Source organism: Equus quagga, chromosome 8 (genome assembly GCF_021613505.1).
Source record: "Equus quagga isolate Etosha38 chromosome 8, UCLA_HA_Equagga_1.0, whole genome shotgun sequence".
Classification (NCBI taxonomy): domain Eukaryota; kingdom Metazoa; phylum Chordata; class Mammalia; order Perissodactyla; family Equidae; genus Equus; species Equus quagga.
In genome coordinates, this window is record NC_060274.1 from 377,609 (window position 1) to 399,800 (window position 22,192).

At 44.1% G+C, this 22,192-nt stretch overlaps 1 protein-coding gene across 3 annotated transcripts in view; it reads right to left on the reverse strand.

Annotated features, from left to right (window-relative positions):
- FAM120B (family with sequence similarity 120B) overlaps nucleotides 1–22,192 on the reverse strand; it is a 95,253-nt gene that overhangs the window by 30,080 nt on the left and 42,981 nt on the right. For all 3 annotated transcript variants that reach the window (XM_046669165.1, XM_046669163.1, XM_046669164.1), the window contains exons 5-6: nucleotides 18,086–18,258; nucleotides 14,029–14,121 (exon numbers count right to left, since the gene is read on the reverse strand). In XM_046669165.1, the coding sequence (XP_046525121.1) occupies nucleotides 14,029–14,121; nucleotides 18,086–18,258 (266 nt within the window). The remainder of the gene's footprint in view (nucleotides 1–14,028; nucleotides 14,122–18,085; nucleotides 18,259–22,192) is intronic.

Genomic DNA, 22,192 nt, shown 5'->3' on the forward strand with positions numbered 1-22,192 from the left:
CTGCACATCATGGCAGCACTTCCATCCTCCTACTTCACTGCACATCACGGCAGCACTTCCATTCTCCTGCCTCGTCGCATATCATGGCAGCACCTTCGTCCTCGCAGGAAGCCCTGCCTGAAGGAAGGACTACTTCAGGGACTCAAAGCCACTGTGAAATTGCACAGTTATGTTTGTAAGTGTGAAGCCATAGAAAGAAACCTGGTTTAAAAGAAAGGTAATGCCTAATTTTACAAAGGGTGCAGGGAGATCCTGTTGGCACTACTGACCATAACCCCATTCCTCCCTCACTGCCCTGTCCTTTAGCCCCATAAGACATTCCACAATCAACACTCAGGGACAGGAGCGGGCAGAGCTGTCACATTCTGGCTTCTGACTTTCAAAAGCCTACCCCCTGGAGGATGTCAAAGACCTCAGACTTGCCATAGATGTGAAGAGTCGGAGCAAGAGCAAGCAGACAGAGGCCTGAGGGAGGAAGGAGGAAGACGGCACCCAGGAGCAAAGGAATTCTGAGCCCTGCAGATCACAGAACCCTCAGTCAGTGAGTGAGCTCTGCTCCTGGTCAGCTGGAGCCCCAAGAAGACAGTTGCAAGGGTGTCTAAATTTCGCTGGCCCAGCTAGTGTGGGAGCAGCAGGGGACAGTGGGGCCCCAATGGGGGCAAGAGGGGTTGGGGGAGCTGAGTTCTCCACTAGTAGAGAGGGGGGCACAGAGAGCAGGACAAGGATGTCTCGGGTGCCCAGCCCACACAACCCAGGGTACCTTTCTGCCAACTTGTGGAATGAGGTTTGAAAAAGAAATTACATTGCTATCAAAAAAGAAAGGTAAAATTGAAATTATATCCTGAGACCTCTTGCTAACATAGAAAAATAAATTTTATTTGAAAAGATCTTTTTATTTGAAAAGATTCTTATTCATGAAGACAAAATACATCTACCAGGACCACAGCATAAAATAAGTATAGTGATTTATAGAAGTTTTTAGCAAACTGACAATTGTTTGAGTACCGACAAGACAAAAAGGGTTCATGGAAGTTATAAAAGACTTGATTTCCACCCCCAAGTACCTAAGGATGTATTTGATTCACTTAAACAAATACTAGTTGAGTAACTGCTAAGTTGCCAGAAAGTATAGGTAGTATAGAAATTACACAAAGAGGAATGAAGCAGAGTGTCCACTCTGGAAAAACCCGCAGGCCAAGGAGACAAAGGACAACACAAACGAGAAGAGAAGGTAACAGTGTCCAGGAGCAGCAAGTAGGAGACACTTGCAGAGCAAGGTGGGGAACAGGGCTCTAACATGTGTCCAGCCACACCAAAAAGGCACCACATGGCACATCTGTTTACTTGCCAAATCAGGTATTTATAGAAAGGAAACAGATCACTTTGGGGAAGGCTTAAAGAGAAGGCAGTGAGGGCTGGGTCTTGGAGGGCCTGCAGGACAGGGAGGGGGGACAGACTCAGACCTCAGAGGGCCTGGAAGGCTGGACTGCTTTGAAGAGTGAAGATTCTGAGCATGAAAATCTTGAGTCTATCCCTGGGGTATGAGTGGCCTGGAGAGGGGAGACCAGAGGCTAGAGAGCAGTTTCAAAGTCCGGGTGATGAATTCCTCAAACACACACCCCTGCCTGCCACAGGCAAGTCAGTTGTTAAGCGTCTGGTAGGGGAGAGACCCGGTTCTGGACCGGGGAGGGCTGGGCAGGTCGGGAGCCAGAGATCTCCTGAGAACTTTCAGTGAGGCATCCCACCTGCTCAGTCGCTGCCCCAAGACCAACACGTGCTCACTTAACAACGGGAGGCCACCAGCCCTCTCCCAGGCGGCACGCCAAAACTTCTGAGCACAGCTGCCGGGGTCTGCCCAGCACCCCGACTACTGAGAACAGCTATTTTTCTTAGGCTTCTCTGGGCCAGGAGAAGCTTCTCATTGAAGCACCAGAAATGGAAGCAGCAAGTGGTGCAGGGCTAAGGGCCGGCAGCGGGGCATCGCCGGCCCCACGACTCGCAGCTCACTCTCCCCACAAGAGCCCTTTCCAGTCCCCTCCTCATGCTCTCCAACTAGGTTCTCCATTTACCACCTTTTATGAAGTTCCTTCATAAACATTCTTGCTGACCCACAGAGCTCACAGTTTCTGAACCAAGTATCAGGACCTGTTGTACGACGTGTGTAACTGTAATTGTGAGGACAGCGGGAAAATAAGTGAAAGTGGGAACACGCTGCCAAACCCAGGGGCGGGCTTACTGCACACTCAGTTCCAGGTGCACAACGCCCTCTTCCTTCCCAAAGTCACTCAAAGATGTTCTGCCTGTGGAAGCTGTGGAAAAGCATTTGAAAGTTGTATATAAGGAATACACGGGAGAATAACAGTGAGGAAAATATGGAAACCAGGTTTTTTACAACAGTTTTCTTGGCCCTTGTGTTTATCTTATTGGATCTGTCTGGGGGACTCATCTTCTGTGTTTATGTATCAACTTAAAACATCTAGGAAAACTTTCAACAGAGTCTAATTCTAGAGTCTAAATCTATCATTCATTCATCAACTTTCTGAGTACTTAATAATGACAGCATTTTTCTAAATATCTGAGTATCTATTTACACAATCCTGTATTTCTGTGGCTATTTCAGTAATTTAGTCAGTAAAGAGCTTTATTTTGATGTGCTATAAAAATGTCATCTCAATAGTCCTCAGAACATTCTGACTTTATCTGCAGGATTTAAAGTGTTTGATTTGGAAGGCGAGATTCGCCAGCAAGGCGAATATGAAGTAAAGATCTTTTAATGGAGGATTTCTGTATTTGTTTTTCACATGTGATGCGCTTGCTTGTCACTCCGGAGGTGCCTGGATGTTTGGGGAGATGACGTGGAGCAATGAGAATAGTGGGGGGATCTCAGAGCCCCGGCTTGTTAGTGTGGTTCCGACACACGTGGGTGCCTTGAGCCCAGCACATCACTCTCCTACCTGAGCCTAAGGCACAGGAGCTTAGACTGCGCTGTCTTGAAGGTCCCACTGCATTCCGGCTCCATGGACAGTATTACCTTCAGTATTAAAACTTACTAAGCACCTGATATTTGTACTGCACTCAACAGGCAATATAGAGCATCCAACAATGAGTAAGCCGCTGTCCTTGACCCCTAGAGACCCCCAAACGCAGGCTTCACCACGGGGTGGGGTGTGTTGGAGAATTAGGTAGAGCTGGACTCAAGAGTCAGGGAATGTGCATCTTCACTTCAGCTCCCTCAAGGAACCTCTGCCAAGACACTCATCTTCACGTCATGAAGCATTACTCTTCTTTGATTTTTCCCTAACCACTTAAAAATGTAAAAAACATTCTGAGCTCACAGGCCCTACAAAAGTAGATGACAGGCTGGATTTGGTTTAAGGGCTGCAGTTTGCCAACCCCTGGTTTAAGCTTTTGACAGAGTGAGAGCATCATTTAAGGTCTCATTAACTTTAATTTGTAGCAAGATAAAGATATGATTTGGAGATCAATGGCATAGAATTATTTTATTTTAAATTTCTATTGATGAGCTTTACAGCTTCTCTATAACCTTAAAAAGAAAAATTTGTTTCAAGTCAGAATTGTCAAAATTCATGACAAACTTAAAAGTTACTTGTTCCAGGTTTACAGAACTGTTTTTGGACCTCTTCTGATATAAAGGAGAAGAAGGGTGACGCAGTATGGGCTGGGCTCGTTCTTCTCCCAAGGGTCTGCAAGCTCACCTATGGGAGTGGAATGACCTGCATGAGCTCTGTGCTCTGACACACGTTCATATCAACCAGGTTACAAGACGAATGAAGGCCCAATGGCACTGTTTATTTTACAGAGTTATTCCAACAAGTTACCTGTGGGTGCAAAATGCTTTTTCAAAAGCCTGCAATTTGAGAGCACTCCTTGCCATGGTCGTTTATTTTTCAGAAGTTCTACGCCTTGGTAGGACCATTGCAAACCCCCGTTCATCACATCAGAGCTCAGGTCTCATGCCGAGGCCTCTCTGTGCAGAAGCCCTGAGCAGGCTGGCTCTCTGAGCCCCCACCCCACCACCTGTCTCATCTGTGAAGCTCACCCTCCTGTCAGGGGAACAATGGGCTTCCTGACAGGTGCAAGCAGCCAGGAGTGCACGAAGGCAGGTGTGTGCACCTCTGTCCCCGACTCCACACCCCAGCAACACCTGCCATTCCGAGCACAGGTCACCACCGGGCTCACACCACTTCCTAACCTTCCCCTTTTGCAATCGCCACTTTCAAGTCCATAAAAATACCTCTACTTTATGAGCAAGTGGAGACTCTGGTAAGGAAATTGCTGGGTGGCTAATCAACCCAGGAGAAATGTCAGCCCTTCTCTGTTAGAATGCAACCAGCTTCCACCATCCACACTGCACCTCTCAGCCCCCGTACCTGATCCCTCCCTACACCTGAGGTCTCATCTGCTAAGTTTACTCTGCCTTCAGCCAGTAAGAATCTAACTCCTAATAGAAGTAATTTAGTGCCCCTTCCGACCAGCTGCAGAGGCTCTATTTTATCCTGGAAACCTGGACTCTCTGCATATCACTGATGCCAGCACTTGACTGAATCTACATTTTGCTTATTCATTTATTCATCAATTCCTTAATTGATTTAGGCCACAAGCATTTTCCCCAGAGACCAAGAGATGGACCATTGCCATTATCATACCAAAGAACTTACTGTTCCTTTGCTGGAAACAGATCCTTTGATTCATTAGTCACTCCTTTATTTCTAAGCACGCACTTATTTTACCAAAACTGCTAAGAGTCTGTCACAAATCACTCCATCAAACAGTGACGACAGGAAAACACTTGAAAGAACTCAACAGTGAGACACTCCTGAAGTTCTGATGGGCTCCACAGAGCATGCATGCTTCTTTTCCACCATCTGCCCAGAGAGACAGCCCCTGCACTCAGCTGTCCCCTAAGCCTTGCAGGCACGTTGCTCTCACATCACTCTGCTCTGGCCAACAACTCTTTGATGTGAAGTCACTCCTGAGGAGGAATATATCTCATGAATGGAAAATATCAGACATATATTCCCTATTATAAAATATACCTTTTTTGGGCAGTTCTTTCCTCCACGGGTTCATGATCTGGCCCCCATTATCATTTAAAACACTGCTTGAAACCTCTTTTTTCAGATGCACGTTATTCAAGAAAAAGGAAAAAAATCAAAGGATGAAGTCTAAGACCCAAGTCAGAATCAGAAAATCACCTCCTGAAATATTAAAACGCCACATTTCTTTATTTCTCTTTTCCTGTTAAACATCAGACTGGGCTCCAGCGGGATGACAGCCCCGTGTTAACTACAGATGGCACGTAGGTAAAATTGCACGCTGCAGATCTGCTCCTTAGAGATCTTCAGTCACTGCTGCAGGGCACTTCACCAAGCATGGCTGGGCACTATTATGGGTGCTGGGGGATTACAAAAAGAATAAGATATCGTCCCAGCCCTCAGGAGCACACAACTTAGTTGTGGAAACAAATCTCTCACATACAAAATAATTGTAAAATAGTGCAAAGCAAATTATTAAATAGTTTTAAAAAGCCAAGAACACATGCTGTAGACCATAAATGCTGTCCTTGGTAAGGTAAGAACACAATCTAGGAGACCAATGAGAAAATGGACACTGGCATTTCTTCTGCCACTGTCCTTCAGAAATTCCCAAATTCAGCCTGAATCCCCATCCTCCACATTCAGATGTAACCACAGAGATATAAGTCTCCTATTAGCTCTGGCTTATAATACTTTGGTCTCAGAAAATCCAAATGGCTGCAAAGTGTGAATAGCTTCACAGAACAAACATATATATTCAATTCAACAAGAGCAAGATGTCAGGCAGGAGCTGCAGGAGACAGGAAATAGTGTGGGGTTGCCCCAATGGGCTAAGACAGAACTCTGTCCCAGGCACTCCTTCTCTGCCTCTTCTGCTCCATCCTCTCCTTCCCGAACTTTGATACTGTAAACTTTTCTTTTCAACCCAGAAGTGAATCAAGCAAATCCACTGCACAGCCATTCACACCCACACGTGCAGAGGGGCCTCAGCTCCCGCAGTTCCGCTTTGCCCACCAGGACCACAAGCCAGCAGCATTTCTAGGCAATACAGTGGTTAAGTTACAAGTTGCCAGTTACTTGAAGAGGCCAGCCAGGGAGGGAGGGAGGGGCCTCCTGCATCTCCCTTTCTGCAGTGCCAGCCCCTGGAGCGCTGACTGGCAACCCCAGTCCCAGGGCATTCCAATCCCACAGTCAGCTCCAACTCTGCTAGGAACTCTGTGTAGAAGTGGCAGAGGGAACTTTGCAAAGGCAGGGCTTTCTCAGATGGGGCCTGGATTGACACAACCACTCTGCTGAACCACAAACTCTACCCATGTCAGCAGATGAGGTTGCACACTTAAGTTTTAGGTATCAATTTAATCCACACGGGTTGGCAGGGTGCTAGGCCCTGGAAAACAAAGAGGAGCAAAAAACACTGTCCCTCCTTTTAAAAAGGAAGGAGATCATGAAAATACATAAATGGGACAGGCAGGCTTTGAACAGCAGGTTCTCACCATAACAACATGCCCTGAGCTCCACTCCAGACCTACCAAAGCTGGTGGTCTTGGGTGAGGCCTCAGCAGCACATCTGGAAAAAGGTCTAGAATGCGAAAGGTGTTACTTAACATATACGAATAAAAGATGCAGCGCAGACTCGAAGGAGGCGAGGTCAGGGCAGAAGGTGATGCCCACTAGAGTTGGCAACTGGGCATTTCAGAACCTTTGCTTCAGCATCTCAGGTGATGGTGGGACAGAGCTCTCACTGGAAGGGGCCAAATGAGAAGAAATGAAGCAGAGAGGGTAAATGTGCAGGATGTCCCCTGCAGCTTCCTCTGAAGAACAGAGAAGGGTGATAGATTTAGTGGAAATCTTCGTTGCAGGAGAAGTTTGTGGTTTTTTCAGTGACAGACACCTGAATTTGTCAACAAGGGAACAGAGCTAGTGGAAAACATGAAGTTAAAGACAGAGGATGAAGGTGAAGATAAAAGAGAGAGAGAGAGGGACTATCTCACACAGCAAACCCCCAAGGAGGGATGGGAGCACAGGTTCCAGGCCCAGGTGGGGACAGGGTTTGCCACGAGGCCTGAGGGCTCAGAGCACCACCCACATTTGTAGTGTATAGTAAAGCTGACTCATTTAAGTGAGCTTCCAAATTATTTCTGTAATTTTTACAACTGAAATTATTAAAGTATGAAAGTTTAAAATTCACATACAGCACAAGGAGTTAATGAAGACACAATGAGAATCTTTAAGTTAAAGATGGCTGTTTTAACTCACATAATAGAGACCCAGCAAGAAAATAACAAAGAGGTTCATGTTTAACACACTTGGTACGATCTCACTGTGAGAACGCCACGATCAGCTGGTATAATCAGCTATCCCAGTGAAGTTGCCACTGAGTGCCGAGAACACACAGGATTGTAAGAAAGTAAAAAGTGGGCTTCAGGCCTTGCCTGAGGCCTCCACAGAATGTGTTAACCAAGAGCTGCTGCTAGCAAGAACAATGATTATTAACCTTCATGCTCCAGCCATAAAGAGCGCACAGGTAGCTCCCCCAGCTGAGCACTCCTGCTCCAGCATTGACCAGCCCGTGCTCGTTCTGCACACGGAGAACACACTGGTGCTGGTGTAATTCACTCTGCACATCCACAACACCCACAATAACGGCATGGGCCCCAACAGTCCTGTGTCTAGTAAATCTCAAAAAGTCCTCGCAGTGGCAATATAACAGAATGCTTACCACACGTCACTTTCTAACGTGGTATGGCTTGAATTTTATAACAAAATTTTCCCTTCCATTAACTTCTATTTCTTTTCCTTTTAATTCCCCAACCAAAAATGAGCAAGGGCTGTCCAGTGAGTGTGGTGAGTACCAGAAAAGGCAGGGGCCACCTCCAGAAAGCACGAGCCTCTGAGGCTGCTCAGACAGCTTCCTGAGCCCTCAGAGGGGGAGAGAGGAATGGGAGTGTGCTCAGTGGGAGCCTTCCGTCTGGAGGGAGGCTGGGGTCAAAGCCAGTGGCGGCCGGGATTGAGGGAGGCAGGGTTGTTGGTTTCAGGGATCCACTGATGGACAAAGAAAGCTACAGCAGTTTTTTTCGGCTCTTCCTCCAAAAAAGAGAGGAAGCGAAAACATAAAGTCCCCCCGACTCTGGGAGGGGACTAGACAGCTTCTGCATGGGCTGTCTGAGCGTAGACACCAAGGCTTGGAGGCGCTCTGTTTGGCTCACCATGATGACAGTCCTAATGTCGTACTTTTTATAGACAACTTTACCAAACACTCTGGGCATGCACCCGAGTGACAAAACACTGCGGGGTGAGCACGGTAGCTATTTCTACCGCTTTACATCCCAGACAAGCACACGGTATGCCCAAGTTAGAAGCTACTGTGCATAGAACAGACTTGTGAGTCACGATTCTTGGAGGCCCAGGACTGCTGCCATCATGACATGAGGGACAGGAACTGGGGACAGATCGGTGAGTGCCCACAGGAACACATATGTCACAACATGTGACATGAGACACGTGATCACTCCTCTACCCTAGGCAACCCATCTTCAGTGACAAGACAGAAGAATCCCAGAGTCCCCTTCCCCCTCAAAGCTGCTTAAAGGGGGAGACTCACAAGCTACTTATCCATCTATAGTTCAGCCTGTGGCTTAACTGACTTTCCCTCCTAACGATGCAGAGATTCTAACTTAAATTATGGGTATCTCTATCGATACATGTGTGTTTTCACATGGGTTGTAAGTGTGAGCTATTGAAGGCACAATCAACAGCCCACGTGCTCTAGAACTGCAAGCTGCACACACACACTGACAGACACTCAGAGACGGAACCAGCAGTCAGAGAGGACAAGGCTACAGCTGGGAAGGAAGACTGGGATGTTTCACTGACAGCTCGCCTCCTCACATGTGCTCTCGGTATCAGTGAGACTGGCATCTGTCAACCGTGTGCATTATAAAAGAAGGCCAGACTTTTGTTTTTTCAAAAATTAAAATTAATATGGCTTTCCTTCTTTTTTCTTTTTTCATAGAATTACTGCAGACTAAGGGTTCTTATAGCCCTTGATTTCATATATAGCAGACTTCTATACCCGTAAATGAATGTGTGTATATATAAACATGTGATATAATCTTTACATACATAATCCAATCACCCGGATTTTTAACAAATATGTAAATACATGTATTGTTTTAAAGCTACATTTGAGCTGTTAGGACAAGACAAATAATTCTGGGTAAAAAACTAATAGGGCATTTAAAAAATTCCCTGTGAACACACTGAGCAGGGACGCCAGGCCCAGCAGCCATGTGGCTCCAGAGCTGGTGGTGAAGACAAGGGGCCTGGAACCAAAGCCACAGCGAACTCCCAGACAACACACTCCTCAGCAGCCAGAAGGGACCCAGACCCTGGGTGAGACCCTGTCCTGCCCTTTCCCGGCACCTCCACAATCAAGCTGGGGAGCCAGATGGGACAGCCCTGGGCTGACGAGCAGGCAACTGAAATCATGTTTTCAGTGCCACAGTGGGTGGGGAAAAGCACCTCCCTCCTCCTAGGACCTTCCCACAGCGGCTGTGGCGGCCAGTGGAGCACTCTTCACCTGCAGAACGAGCCGCCTGGTCGCGGCACTCAGGAGGGGCACAGATGAGTAATGGCGGCACAGGTCCCGCTTTTGCTGGAAAGCCAGAACGAGGGAAAGGTGACTGGTCTGTGTAGAGATGCCACAGCTGGCAAGTGGAAGGCCCAAGAGAGAGGGTGGGATGGCACATGCTCATGTTCAAGTCTAAAGTGTGCCTTCCCTGAGGTCTCCTCGCCCGAGGAACAAGGTCTTTCTCAAGGAAAGGGCAGAGGTGAGAACATTGGTCAGGCATCAAGAGCCCCCTTCCACTCGGGCTCTGCCAGTAACAAGGTGTGGGTAACATGGCGCAGTCGGTGTTGACGAGGAGAGAGCATCGAGGCGCAAGCACATACGGCACCCCCTTACTTTACAAAAGGGAGGAGTTTCGTTCTGCTGCACATTCCTAAGAACTGTTCAAGGTCATGCAGCCAGCAAGTGACAGCCCAGTGCATGACCCTGGATTCCAGGTGGTTCTGCTGCCTACACTGCCTCAGTTTCCCCATCCGTACAAAAAAGCAGGAGATGGCATGACCTCCAACTTCCTTTCTCCTTCTGTGTGGCTGTTTCCTTTTATTGGGAGGGAAGAAGAGAGGAGGTGAGGGTCCCGGGCTACAATGCGAGTAGCTTAGCAGCTGCTAAGAAACTGGCAGGCAGAGAGTAGGAGGACAGGGGCCTGGAAGGAAGGCCATGTGGTTGGGGCTACAGCCTAGTATTAAGAATTAGTATTAACCTACTAGTAAACCAAAATTCACTTCTCCCTTTCTTTCTTTCTTTCTTTCCTTTTGCTGAGGAAGATTAGGCCTGAGCTAACATCCGTGCCAATCTTCCTCCACATTATATGTGGGTCACTGCCACAGCATGGCTGACAAGCAGTGTGTAGGTTGGCACCCAGGATCCAAACCTGCCAACCAGGGCTACTGAAGCAGAGCGTGCCAAACTTAACCACTACACCACAAGGCCAGCCCCAAAACTCACTTTTTAAATTGTGTTTTGCCAAAGGGAGGAAGAAATAACAGCTGTTCATACTCAATGGCGAACAGCTAACAGTATACCCAATAGCGAAAAGCTGAAAGTTTTTCCTCTAAGATCAGGAACAAGAAAAGGATGCCCACTCTCACCACTTTTATTCAACATAGTACTGGAAGTCCTAGCCAGAGCAATTAGGCAAGAATAGGAAATAAAAGACATCCAAATTGGAAAAGAAGTAAAATTATCACTATTTGTGGATGACATGATATTACACATAGAAAACCCTAAGTACTCTACCAAAAAACTATTAAGAATTAATAAACGAATTCAGTAAAGTTGCAGGATATAAAATCAATAGACAGAAATCTGTTTCATTTCATACGCTAATAACAAACTATCAGAGAAATTAAGAAAAAAATTCCATTTACAATTGTATCAAAAAGAATAAAATACTTAGAAATAAATTTAACCAAGGAAGTGAAAGACCTGTATACTTGAAACTATAAGGCAATGATGAAAGAAACTGAAGACACAAATAAATGGGAAGATTTCTGTGTTCATAGATTGAAAGAATTAATATTGTCAAAATGTCCATCTACAAATTCAACGCAATCCCTATCAAAATTCCAATGGCATTTTTCCCAGAAATAGAACAAACAATCCAAAAATTGGCATGAAACCACAAAGGATCCCCACAGCCAAAGCAATCTTGAGAAAGAACAAGGTTGGAGGCATTGTGCTCCTTGATTTCAAACTATATTAGAAAGCTACAGTGATCAGAACAGTATGGTACTGGTACAAACACAGACATACAGATCAATGGAACAGAATAGAGAGCTCAGAAATCAACCCATGAATATAAGGTCAATTAATTTATGACAAAAGAACCAAGACTATATTATGGGGAAAGGGCAGTCTCTTGAATAAATGGCATTGGGGAAACAGGACAGCCATATGCAAAAGAATAAAACAACCTCTATCTTACTCCACATACACAAAAATAAACTCAAAATGGATTAAAGACTTGAATGTAGGACCTGAAACCATAAAACTCCTGGAAGAAAACATAGACGGTAAGCTCTATGACATGACTTTTTTAGATCTGACACCAAAAGTATAGGCAACAAAAGCAAAATAAACAAGAAAAGCAAAAATAAACAAGTGGGACTACATCAAACTAAAAAGTTTTTATACAGCAAAGGAAATCATCAAGAAAATTAAAAGGCAACCTTCCAAACGGGAGAGAATATTTGCAAACCATATATTTGATAAGGGATTAATATACAAAATATATAAAAAACTCATACAACTCGATAGCAAAAAAGCAAACAATCCAATTAAAAAATGGGCAGAACATCTGAACAGACATTTTTCCAAAGAAGACATACAAATGGCCAACAGGTACATGAAAAGGTGTTCAACATCACTAACCAACAGGGAAATGCAAATCAAAACCACACTCAGATATCATCTCACACCTGTCAGAATGGCTATTATCAAAAAGACAAGAAATAACAAGTGTTGGCAAGGGTGTGGAGAAAAGGGAACCCTTGCACACTGTTGGTGGGAATGTAAACTGGTACAGCCACTATGGAAACCAGAATGGAGGTGACTCAAAAAATTAAAAATAGAAATACCATATGATTCAGCAATTCCACTTCAAGGTATATATCTGAAGAAAATGAAATCACTATCTCAGAGATATCTGTGCCCCCATGTTCACTGCAGCATTATTAACAATAGCCAAGACATGGAAACAACCTAAGAGTTCATTAACGGACGAATGGATCAAGAAAATGCAGAAAAAGAAAATAGATATATATATTATTTAGCCATAAAAAAGAATGAAATCTTGCCACTTGCAACAACATGGATGGACCTAGAGGGCATTATGCTAAAAGAAATAAGTCAGACAGAAAGACAAATACCAAATGATCTCACTCATATGTAGAATCTACAAAAAAACCCCAGAAACTGAGCTCACACACAGAGAACAGATTGGTGGTTGCCAGGGACGGGTGATGGGGGTGGGCCAAATGGGTAAAGGAGGTCAAAAGGTACAAACTTCTAGTTATAAAATAAATGAGTCATGAGGATATAATGTACAGCATGGGGACTACAGTTAATAATACTGTATTGCATATTTGAAAATTGCTAAGAAAGTAAATCTTAAAAGTTAGCACAAGAAAAAAAATTCTCTAACTATGCATGATGAATATTAACTAGACTTATTGTAGTGATCATTTTGCAAAATATACAAATAAAGTCATGCACCAAACAGTGACATTTTGGTCAACAATGGACTGCATGTATGATGGTGGTCCCATAAGATTAGTACCATACAGCCTAAGTGTGTAGTAGGCTGTACCATCTGGGTTTAAGTATAAGCTATCATGCTCACACAGTGACAACAGTGCCTAACAAAGTGTGTCTCAGAACGTATCCCAGTCATTAAGGGACACATGGGTGTATCCAATAATTACGCTGTACATCTGAAACTAATATAAAGTTGTATATCAATTATATCCCAATAAAAAAACAGAATTATTATTAACCTACTAACAACTCAAAATTCACTTTTTAAAATTGTGTTTTGCCAAAGGGAGGAAAAAAAATCCACTTTTAAAAATAACTTCTTTGCAAATAATGTAATAAAACTGCTGATACAAAAGAAAAAGTCTGGGACTGTTCGTTTAACTGGACTGCTATGAGAATTAGTTTATGAATTAAACCCAGTATGTAAGAGTTCTGAGGTTACATTAAAATATTGCTTTATTAGCTTTTTCCACTGAATAGAACAGTACAGAAGATGGACCTCCTGGATGAAGTGCACTGTCTCCACTATCAAACATCTTTACTGAAAACCTGGTAAGCAAGCAGCTGGGAACGAACACCTGGGAGGTATGACGTGACCACCTTCCAAGAGCAGGTGCTGTGGCCTGGGAGACAAGGCCCAGGGACAAAACAGGACAGGATGCATACGAGCCAAAATTACTAATGCCAGGAAAAGGCATTATATTTTCCCAAAGTTTAGTAAGGTTTATAAAGGATCAAACTTCCCTTCAAATTATTAGAATACTGAGACAGTATCAAAAATGACAAGGCCCTCAAAACTGGAATGAGGCTGTGCTTGCTAGCATTTGACCCAGCTGCTCAAGGAGCGCTGGAGTGTGGGATGCTGTTCACAACTTTAACTAGCCTGCCAGGACTCTAGGCTCAGCTGTTTGAGGGAGGAAGCCACACCACTGTATCATGAGACAACTTGACTAAACATGCCTTCTTGATCTTTTCTGTGAAATACCCACCAAAATTAAAAAAAAAAAAAAAAAGCTGGCAAGAGCACTGACCCTTTGGTCAGGATGAGGTGTCTTCCGAACTGTGACAATCAATCAGTCATGCCAGTACCTGTAAGTCTACAAGCTGCATAGTTGATTTTCCTTGGAGACACAAGGCCTGAGCAATGAAAGCATGCAGATCCTCCAGGCACAGAGTGTCCACCTGAAAGTGAAAAAGAGAGCCCAGCATTAGTTCTGGGGAAAATCTGGACAAATATATCTTAACACTAAGCACAGGCGCCCACACACGGTGTGTCTAGACCTCAGGCAGCAGCCGGGCAGCAGAGAAGAGCAAGCAGAAGTGAGTATGCCTGATCTCCCTACCCCCATCCACAGTCCTGGTGTAAAGCTCTCCACAATGCCCAGGGAAGCTGGACAGGGAGCCTGGATACTCTCTAGCAATGCAGAAAGCCCCAGTGCGCCTGGGAGGAATCAGGAGCTACGACCAGGTCTCAGTCCTAGGGAGATACAGGTGATCATTTTTTGGCACAAATGTCCAGAGCTGGCAATTCAAGGGTTCCCAGACAGAGAGCACCCACAGCTGGCCTGAGCTGGACTGGTTAGGGCTGGGATAAACATTTACCCTCACCAGCCCAGATGAAACTTTTGTCCTTGGATCCAGTTTAAAGGAAACCAGCATCCCCAAAATGAGTCCCCTCCAATCCTTTGTGGAATCAAAATGTCTAACCAAGATGTGAGAGAGAAACAAGGAGAGACAGCAACATGGAGAAAGCAACAGATGGGGAATAGCTGGGTCTGAAGCAAACTGTGGAAATGAGGAGAGGACCTGAGAGCACAGAAGACAGAGCCAGGCTGATGCCATCAACAGCAGACTGCTCTACTGCACCACCTCGCACAGGATGACAAGGCGGCAACTTTTGTAGCCCAGCCACCAAATTCTGCTAGCCAGATAAAAGCACCACAGTATCCACTTGTAAAACAGTTCCACCATCACCCTAAGAATACGAAAACTTCCTTTTGTAGGGGAACGCATCTGTGGCAAGTAAAGGCTTGAGGGGAAAAAATAAGAAAACAACAACACACCCATGGGGAACAATTTTGATTATTCCTGGGTGATAAAAAACAGCTAACATGGGTGCTCCCAAGAAAAATGATGCCACCAAAAGTCTGAAAGACTGTTCATGGGGGACTCCTGCTTCCCCTAACTGTGACCTGCCCAGTTTCTCTTGGAGGAAGATGGTGTCTAGGCTCTCAGCTGGCATGTACTTCTGCACTGTCACCTGCACCCGCCATGAGACACTGAGTGATGCTAAGACCTACTGACATTCTCACTGACCCCAGAGCTGTCCTACTCCATTTTTATTACAAAGCAGTTGTTGACTTTGTATGAATGACAGTTATAATTATTTCAGGGAAAAACAAAAAATCTACAAATGTGTAGTGCTTTTGACCAAGAAAAAAGATCCCAATCGTACAAGTAAGACCAAGAAGAGAATACACTCTTTGTAAACCCATAACCCCATCTCTCTCCATCTAGACTTGAGTTTGCTGGCACGTAATTCTACTTCTTGCCATTAGCAACTCTTAAAGAAGCTGATTTTAAATATCAACCTATGAGAAAAGAATAACTATTTCATATGTCATATTTTTTCACAGTTAACCAATTTTATACTCTGCCACCACCTTTGTGGTTAACAATCTAAAATATATCAGAGGGTGTCTGATTCTTAGTGATACCAAGTTTTTAGAATTTCACATATTGGATATTATTATTATAAAGTATTTGCTCTATTATACATTATAAAACACATGTATACTTTCTATGGTGTAAACTTACCCTTGCAGAGAATTTTCTCAGGTAAGCCTTTAATAAAAATTTTGTTGTTGTTAACTTGCAGGTTGGACTAACTGAGAGCATTTAGATTTTCTATAAGTTTTGTACACTGAAAAGTACGTAATTTTAAGCCATACTGTACATCCAAACATCTAATTTAGGCTTAACCATATAGAAGTATAACATTTTTGTAAATTTATCTTTTTAGCCTTATTAATCCTGAGAGAACAATTATCCCTATGAACAATAATACAGTACCTTCTTAATCTATGGGATACCACTGAGGTGTTGCTTTGTTGTTTTCCAGTTTTAGAAAGTTCCAATTTAAATGTGTGCTTTAAGTCAAACCAACATCGAGCCTATCTCATCCTGACTTAAAGTCAAGAGATTTTTATTTAAAAGGCAATTAGTAGAAAGAAGGTGAGAGCGGAAATTGTCCCCCTGATGCTTGCTCTGCTTCAGGTTCATATAAACATATGAGATGTAAAGCTACTATTCTGCCATTTGGGTTTTTTTCTGCTGGAAGTGGTTTTTCATAACCGAGCAGAGCTATATTGAGTAACTACAAATGGGCTCAACAACCCATCTCTCCTGCTGGAAAGAATAATTCAAAATGTACGTCCTAGGAGTGCTAACACACGGCATTACTATCCATATAGACACATACAACATTGAGAAGAAAACACACTTATTGTTAAGGATGAGAAAACTCAGCTAGTGGTTATCTTCCACTTCCCAATTCCCACCATGGCTCATTTCAGCCACAGCCACCTGTGGGTTAATAAACAACGGACAGAAAATATTAACTGGTAATATATGCATGAATATATAACAATATCAAAAGAAGTATCTTTTTACACTTAAATATTAAATAATCCTGCTGTCCTCTATTAATTTATACTTGCTAAGTCTCGCGCAAAGAAACATTCTACTCAAAATAATAATGCAAAAACTGAAGTTTATACTGATGCATGTGAAACCAATAATGAAGCAGTAACATCTCTGAGTTACTTACTCAGTCCACGTTTTCACAAACTGCAAATGCAGATCTAGCTATAGAGTGGCAGGGCCAAGAGGACATTTAGAAAGGAGAAGTCAGTATAAGGTCCCCTCGAAATGTAAGTCTACAATAAGAGTAAGTTTCTTAAAGACAATAATTTGTAAAGTGAATTCGTGTTTGAAAAACAAAATTACAAAGCTTCCTAATCCAGGCAAATGAAAATTTGATGGTCATGCCAAAGCAGACCCAAGAGACATCACATTCGGAGATCAGTAGAGAAGACAAGGTGGCTTGAAGGGCCAAGAGTTTTGAGAAAGTCTAAATGAGTTGAAGAAATAGATGATTGTGAAGGACTTGTTATGACCACAGTGAGACAAAAATCATTTTAACATAATGCAGCTGGCGAAGGGCAGTGGGGAGAAGGGCTGGGGTGGAGGGACCTAGGCCCTTCTTCTTCTGAGGTGTCCAGCATCACCATGGATGGGGAACACTATTTAAAGGCCAATCTTTTCACTGGCCTTTATAATCTTCACATACAAACTAAGTGTAAAACTAACGAAAAAGAAATTTTCCACCCTGTTGAGGGATACTGATTAGGACCTCGTACTGCACTCCTGGGACGCGGCCCACGACTCCTGAGTTAGTAAGTGAGGAGAACACTAATGCTGAGGATACTGGGGATCATCCTCCAGACACGTCAATGGGCACCTCTCAAACGCTTCTCAGGTTTTCTGTAACATGACTGCCCCATAATCCCAGGAAGTAGCTACTCCCTTGTTCTCAGATTGGAACATGAGGCTAAGTGCTCAATAAACATTTGTTAGATGAATGAATGAATGTGACTCAGGAAAATTGAAGTCATTTGCCCAGGAGTGGAGAGCTCCTAAGGGAAAGCTGGAACTCCAGCCAGGTCAGCTAGACTGTGGAGCCAGACCTTCTCCCCACTACACAAAACCCCAGGAACAGTAATAAGCACCCAAGCAGTGACGCGAGCACAAGGGAGCTACTCCACAGCTCAAAAAGCTTGGAAAGCATAGACAAAGTGAAAGCAGGTTCCTTCACCTGAGAGGTTTCCCAAGCCTCTATCACAGTCATGCGCATTATAAACCTCTAAGTCTGAGAGTAAACAGGGCTTCTTGATCGTATGCCAATACAGAACCCTTGTTTTGGTTTTAGCGCATTTCATAGGACTAGTGTTCACGGAGCAGACACTGGATGGAGATGATGCAGGGGACTGGCCTATGGCTACATCCCAGGGCACTGCACCCCACAAGAGAGGAGGGCCAAGAGTGAGGAGCGACTGCAGTGATCAGAACACAGAGCCAAGGTCACCTGCACAAAGAGGTAGATCAAGAGGCAGCACAGCGCTTTGAAAGGGTTCTCCACCGCCTGCAGCTCTTCTCTTGAGGAGGAAAGGTCGAAACAGGCCAGGAGTGTGTCCAAGCGCCGGGCTTGTATTTCTGGCTCTTGGTTCAGCCACAAGAGTTTCAAACTAGGCGTTCCCCCTATTTAAAAAAAGTCCATTTACCATTATTCTTTGCACTAGCAAGTCATAACATGCTTCTTGTAGAACTATAATAAAAGAATAGAGGACACTAACCTCTTCCCTTCCTGACATCCTTGGGCTTTAAAGCTTAAAGGAACTAGAACGTAAACATAATCAGAGCTTCCAGTATACTTTAAACACAGACTCAAGTAGTTGCAACAGAGATCATATTACCCAAAAAACCTAAAATATTTACTATATGAAAACTATCTGAAAAAACCTGAAATATTTACTTATCTTCACAGAAAAAGTTTCCCAGCCCCTGATCTAAGGTAAATGAAGAATATTCCATTATCACAGTTATTTCAAATATACTAAGGTAGCTGAAAAGCATTTTTTCTGACTATAAAAGTTATGTAATGGAACAAATTTAGAAAAATAGAAAAGCATAAAGATAAAATAAAAATAATCTACAACCCTACCTTCCAGACATAAGCACATTCTAGAATGCAAGCTCTAGCCCTTTCTTCAATGTGCATAAAATACTCATGAGCACAGCTGGGAGGCCAAGTGCCCAGTAGAGTGCACTGACACGGACAGTGCACAGAGTTTACGTGGTGTTTGCCTCATTTGCTTACATATAAGAGTTTAATACAAAAAAATTCAGCTTCACGAGATCTACTTAAAACCAATCATAGTGGCAGTGATAAATGCGAAACTTCCTGAGCAAGCGAATAGTGACAGCGCTTGTGCCTGTTATTCATTCCCAGTAGGGACAAAACTGGATGGAATGGGCTTAGCTACGCAGGTAAGATACTTCCCAGTCTGTGGCTAATAAAAGATAGGAGGGGGGCTGGCCCCGTGGCCGAGTGGTTAAGTTCGCGCGCTCCGCTGCAGGCGGCCCAGTGTTTCGTTGGTTTGAATCCTGGGCGCGGACATGCCACTGCTCATCAGACCACGCTGAGGCAGCGTCCCACATGCCACAACTAGACGGACCCACAACGAAGAATATACAACTATGTACCGGGGGCTTTGGGGAGAAAAAGGAAAAAAATAAAATCTTTAAAAAAAAAGATAGGAGGGTAAGAAAAATAAAACCAGCCAACCAGTGTACCAGCCTTTTTCTCACCCATGTTGTCACAAATGTTTCTGTGAAGGTTGAGAATTCACATATTCTGATGCCTGCAATTCCAGGTGTGCTGCTAGGTCCTGAGAAGCCCCATAGGACAGATGGACAGTCACTCTTTTGGTAGAGCTTGCAGGCAAAGGCTGCCATGCAAACACACTGCAATATAAGACCATGAAGATCTCCCCAGAGGAATACTGAAGGTCAAAGAGTAATAAGTGAATCAGGGCAGGGGCACAGAAGGAGTTTCCATGGAAGAGATGACCAGGAACCTTTGGGTTGGCCTTTGCTCCATGAAGATTATTTCTTCTGGGACTAAAAGGAGGCAGCAATGGGCATCCGACAGAACCCTCCCTCCTACCCATCAATCCAACATCCCACCAATCATGCACTGGACATCTACTTCCAAGGAACCACCAGATGCCGGCCATTACGGCAGGTGATGGAGACATGAGGGGGAATGAGAAAGCCTCAGTGTCTGCCCGCAGAGAGTGCACAATCCAGTGGAGCACACATGCATCCCCAAGTGTGAGACTCTGACAGCATGCAGTGCAGTAGACGAACTGTGAAGAGAGGGAGCATCACAGAAGGAAGAGCGATATGAAGAGCTAGTGGGAATTAATTACAATGAGGAAGGAAAGAGCAAGTTCCAGGGAAGGGAGACACAGCGGCTAAGGTCTCTATCCCAAGAATGATGGGAAGGAACGGAAGCGTTAGCCTCAGAGTACACCGTGATGAGATGTGTGCTCTGAGAGATGACTCAGGCTACAGTGGGGATGGAAGAAGTCATGAACTAAGAGGTGGTTAGGGGACACAGTAGGCAGAGGGCAGAGGAAGACTCCAGGGTGATGGCTTCTTGACTGCAATAGAAAAGGACAGGGTCTCAGAGTGTAGCTTCCACAGCAGGGCCGTGCAGGACTCGCAGCGCATCCAGAATTGTAGGTACCAGGGAACCCATCTGGATGGAGGGGATGATTTATTCAGGTCTCAGGATCTGGAGGCTATGACACGTAAGGAACAAAAAAGCTGGTAAGCAACTTACAGACTGATGGGTTTTATTTTACATCCCCTGTATCTTTTATCAGATCAGCGGCCTTAGCATCATCTGGGAACTTGTCAGAAATGCAAATTCTTAGGTCCCATACAAGACCTACTGGACCAGAAATTCCAGGGGTGGCGCAGCATCTGTTGTGTCATGCCCTCCAGATGATTCTGATGCAGGCAAAGACAGAAGGCCACTCCACATTCCTCAACAAAAAGCTAAGAAATCACTCACACAGACAAAAAGAGAATAACTTACCAATAATAAAGAAATCGGTCCTTGAGAAAGTCCAATGATACATAATAGATTATAGAAAACCACACATTTGAAAAACCACGCCCTCATCAATCTCTTTAATATCAGAGAATTTTAATCTAAATTCAACCAGTAACTTATTTAACCAAGAAATAAGGATTGAATGCCCATCTGTACATTGTCGGCGATCTCTACAGCTTCCTCCAGAAGGTGAGGATCTTTATTTTTAATACAAGATAGCATGTTCTGAGGTTATTGTCTTTTACGCCACAAGCGGCACATCCCTCAAGCACATGGAGAGGCTCTGGTGACTCTGCAGGAAGGCCTGAGTCAGATGCTTGTTGGTTCGTTTCCTAAGTGCAGTAAAGTGTGGGCTCCTCCCATCCACCCAGAGACTGCTCAGCTGACCCGTGACCAGGGAGAGCATGAATTTCTTTGAAGGACCATTAGATTAGTTCTCTTCTACGGGTAAACTTGCTCTAAGCAAACTGGTTTTTAACTCTGGTGTGACAACCTGAGGGCTGAGCCTACCAAACACAAAGGAAATTGTTAGCAATTTCAGTTTAGAAGAAACATATTTTGATCAGAACTCGAAGGCAGATCAGCTCAGAGGAGAGCAGCTAAAACTATCTGCTGTGGAAGAGAGCTCCTCTCTCCCTGCCACACACACGCACACACTCACCTAGGTCGTGGGCACAGACAGACTCTGCCAGAAAAGATCAAGGGTGGCCCTCACATTTCACCCAAGCTCCAGGGGCAGCTGAGATGTTTCAAAGAACAATTCAGAGACCTAAACAAGCAATCTGGTCTCTAGGTCACCAACTAGCATCTCATCTAAAACTCATCAGTTTCAAAAACCTAATTTCCTGACTTGGTAAAAGTTTTTGTATTAATAGATGGACAGAAAAGCCTAGGAGCTTTTCAAGAGGGACTGAGCCCCAGAGGGCAGAGCAGAGGGCGGGGAAGAAGGTCGTTTCTATGAATGACAACTCTGAAGACTGTCTTGAGGACCCAATCTCTGGGTGGAGGGTTGCTGGACACACCTCATTAGTAACAAAGCAATGGCCTGTTTGTGTTTTTACAGCTATAAACACAAGTGAATGAATAAAGATACCCCTAGATTCTAAGCCATGCCACTTCTACGTGCTTTTTATACAGAAGTAAGTATTTTAATAGCTAGGTTTTAGAATTATCTTATGATTATCTTCCTTGCATATTCCTAGGGTGAGAAAAACCATAAAACTACCTGGCTTGTGTCTACTCTCAGGAGATGAGAAGTGAAACATCTGGAAATTAACTTGAATATATCTTATGTCTTAAATTTACTTGTGAAGGTTTTAACCCATAAGTTCAATTTAAATGAATATTTATTTAGCATTCTCTGCTTGGCAGAGAATTCCCGGCCAAGAGAAAGCAAAATTTAAAGCCCTGACTATTCACACGCAAACTGAATCTTTACTCTGGCTGGATGGATTTCAAGAGCCTATTTATAATAGGCAAAAAAATTCCTTCAGATATAAATGGAGTAGA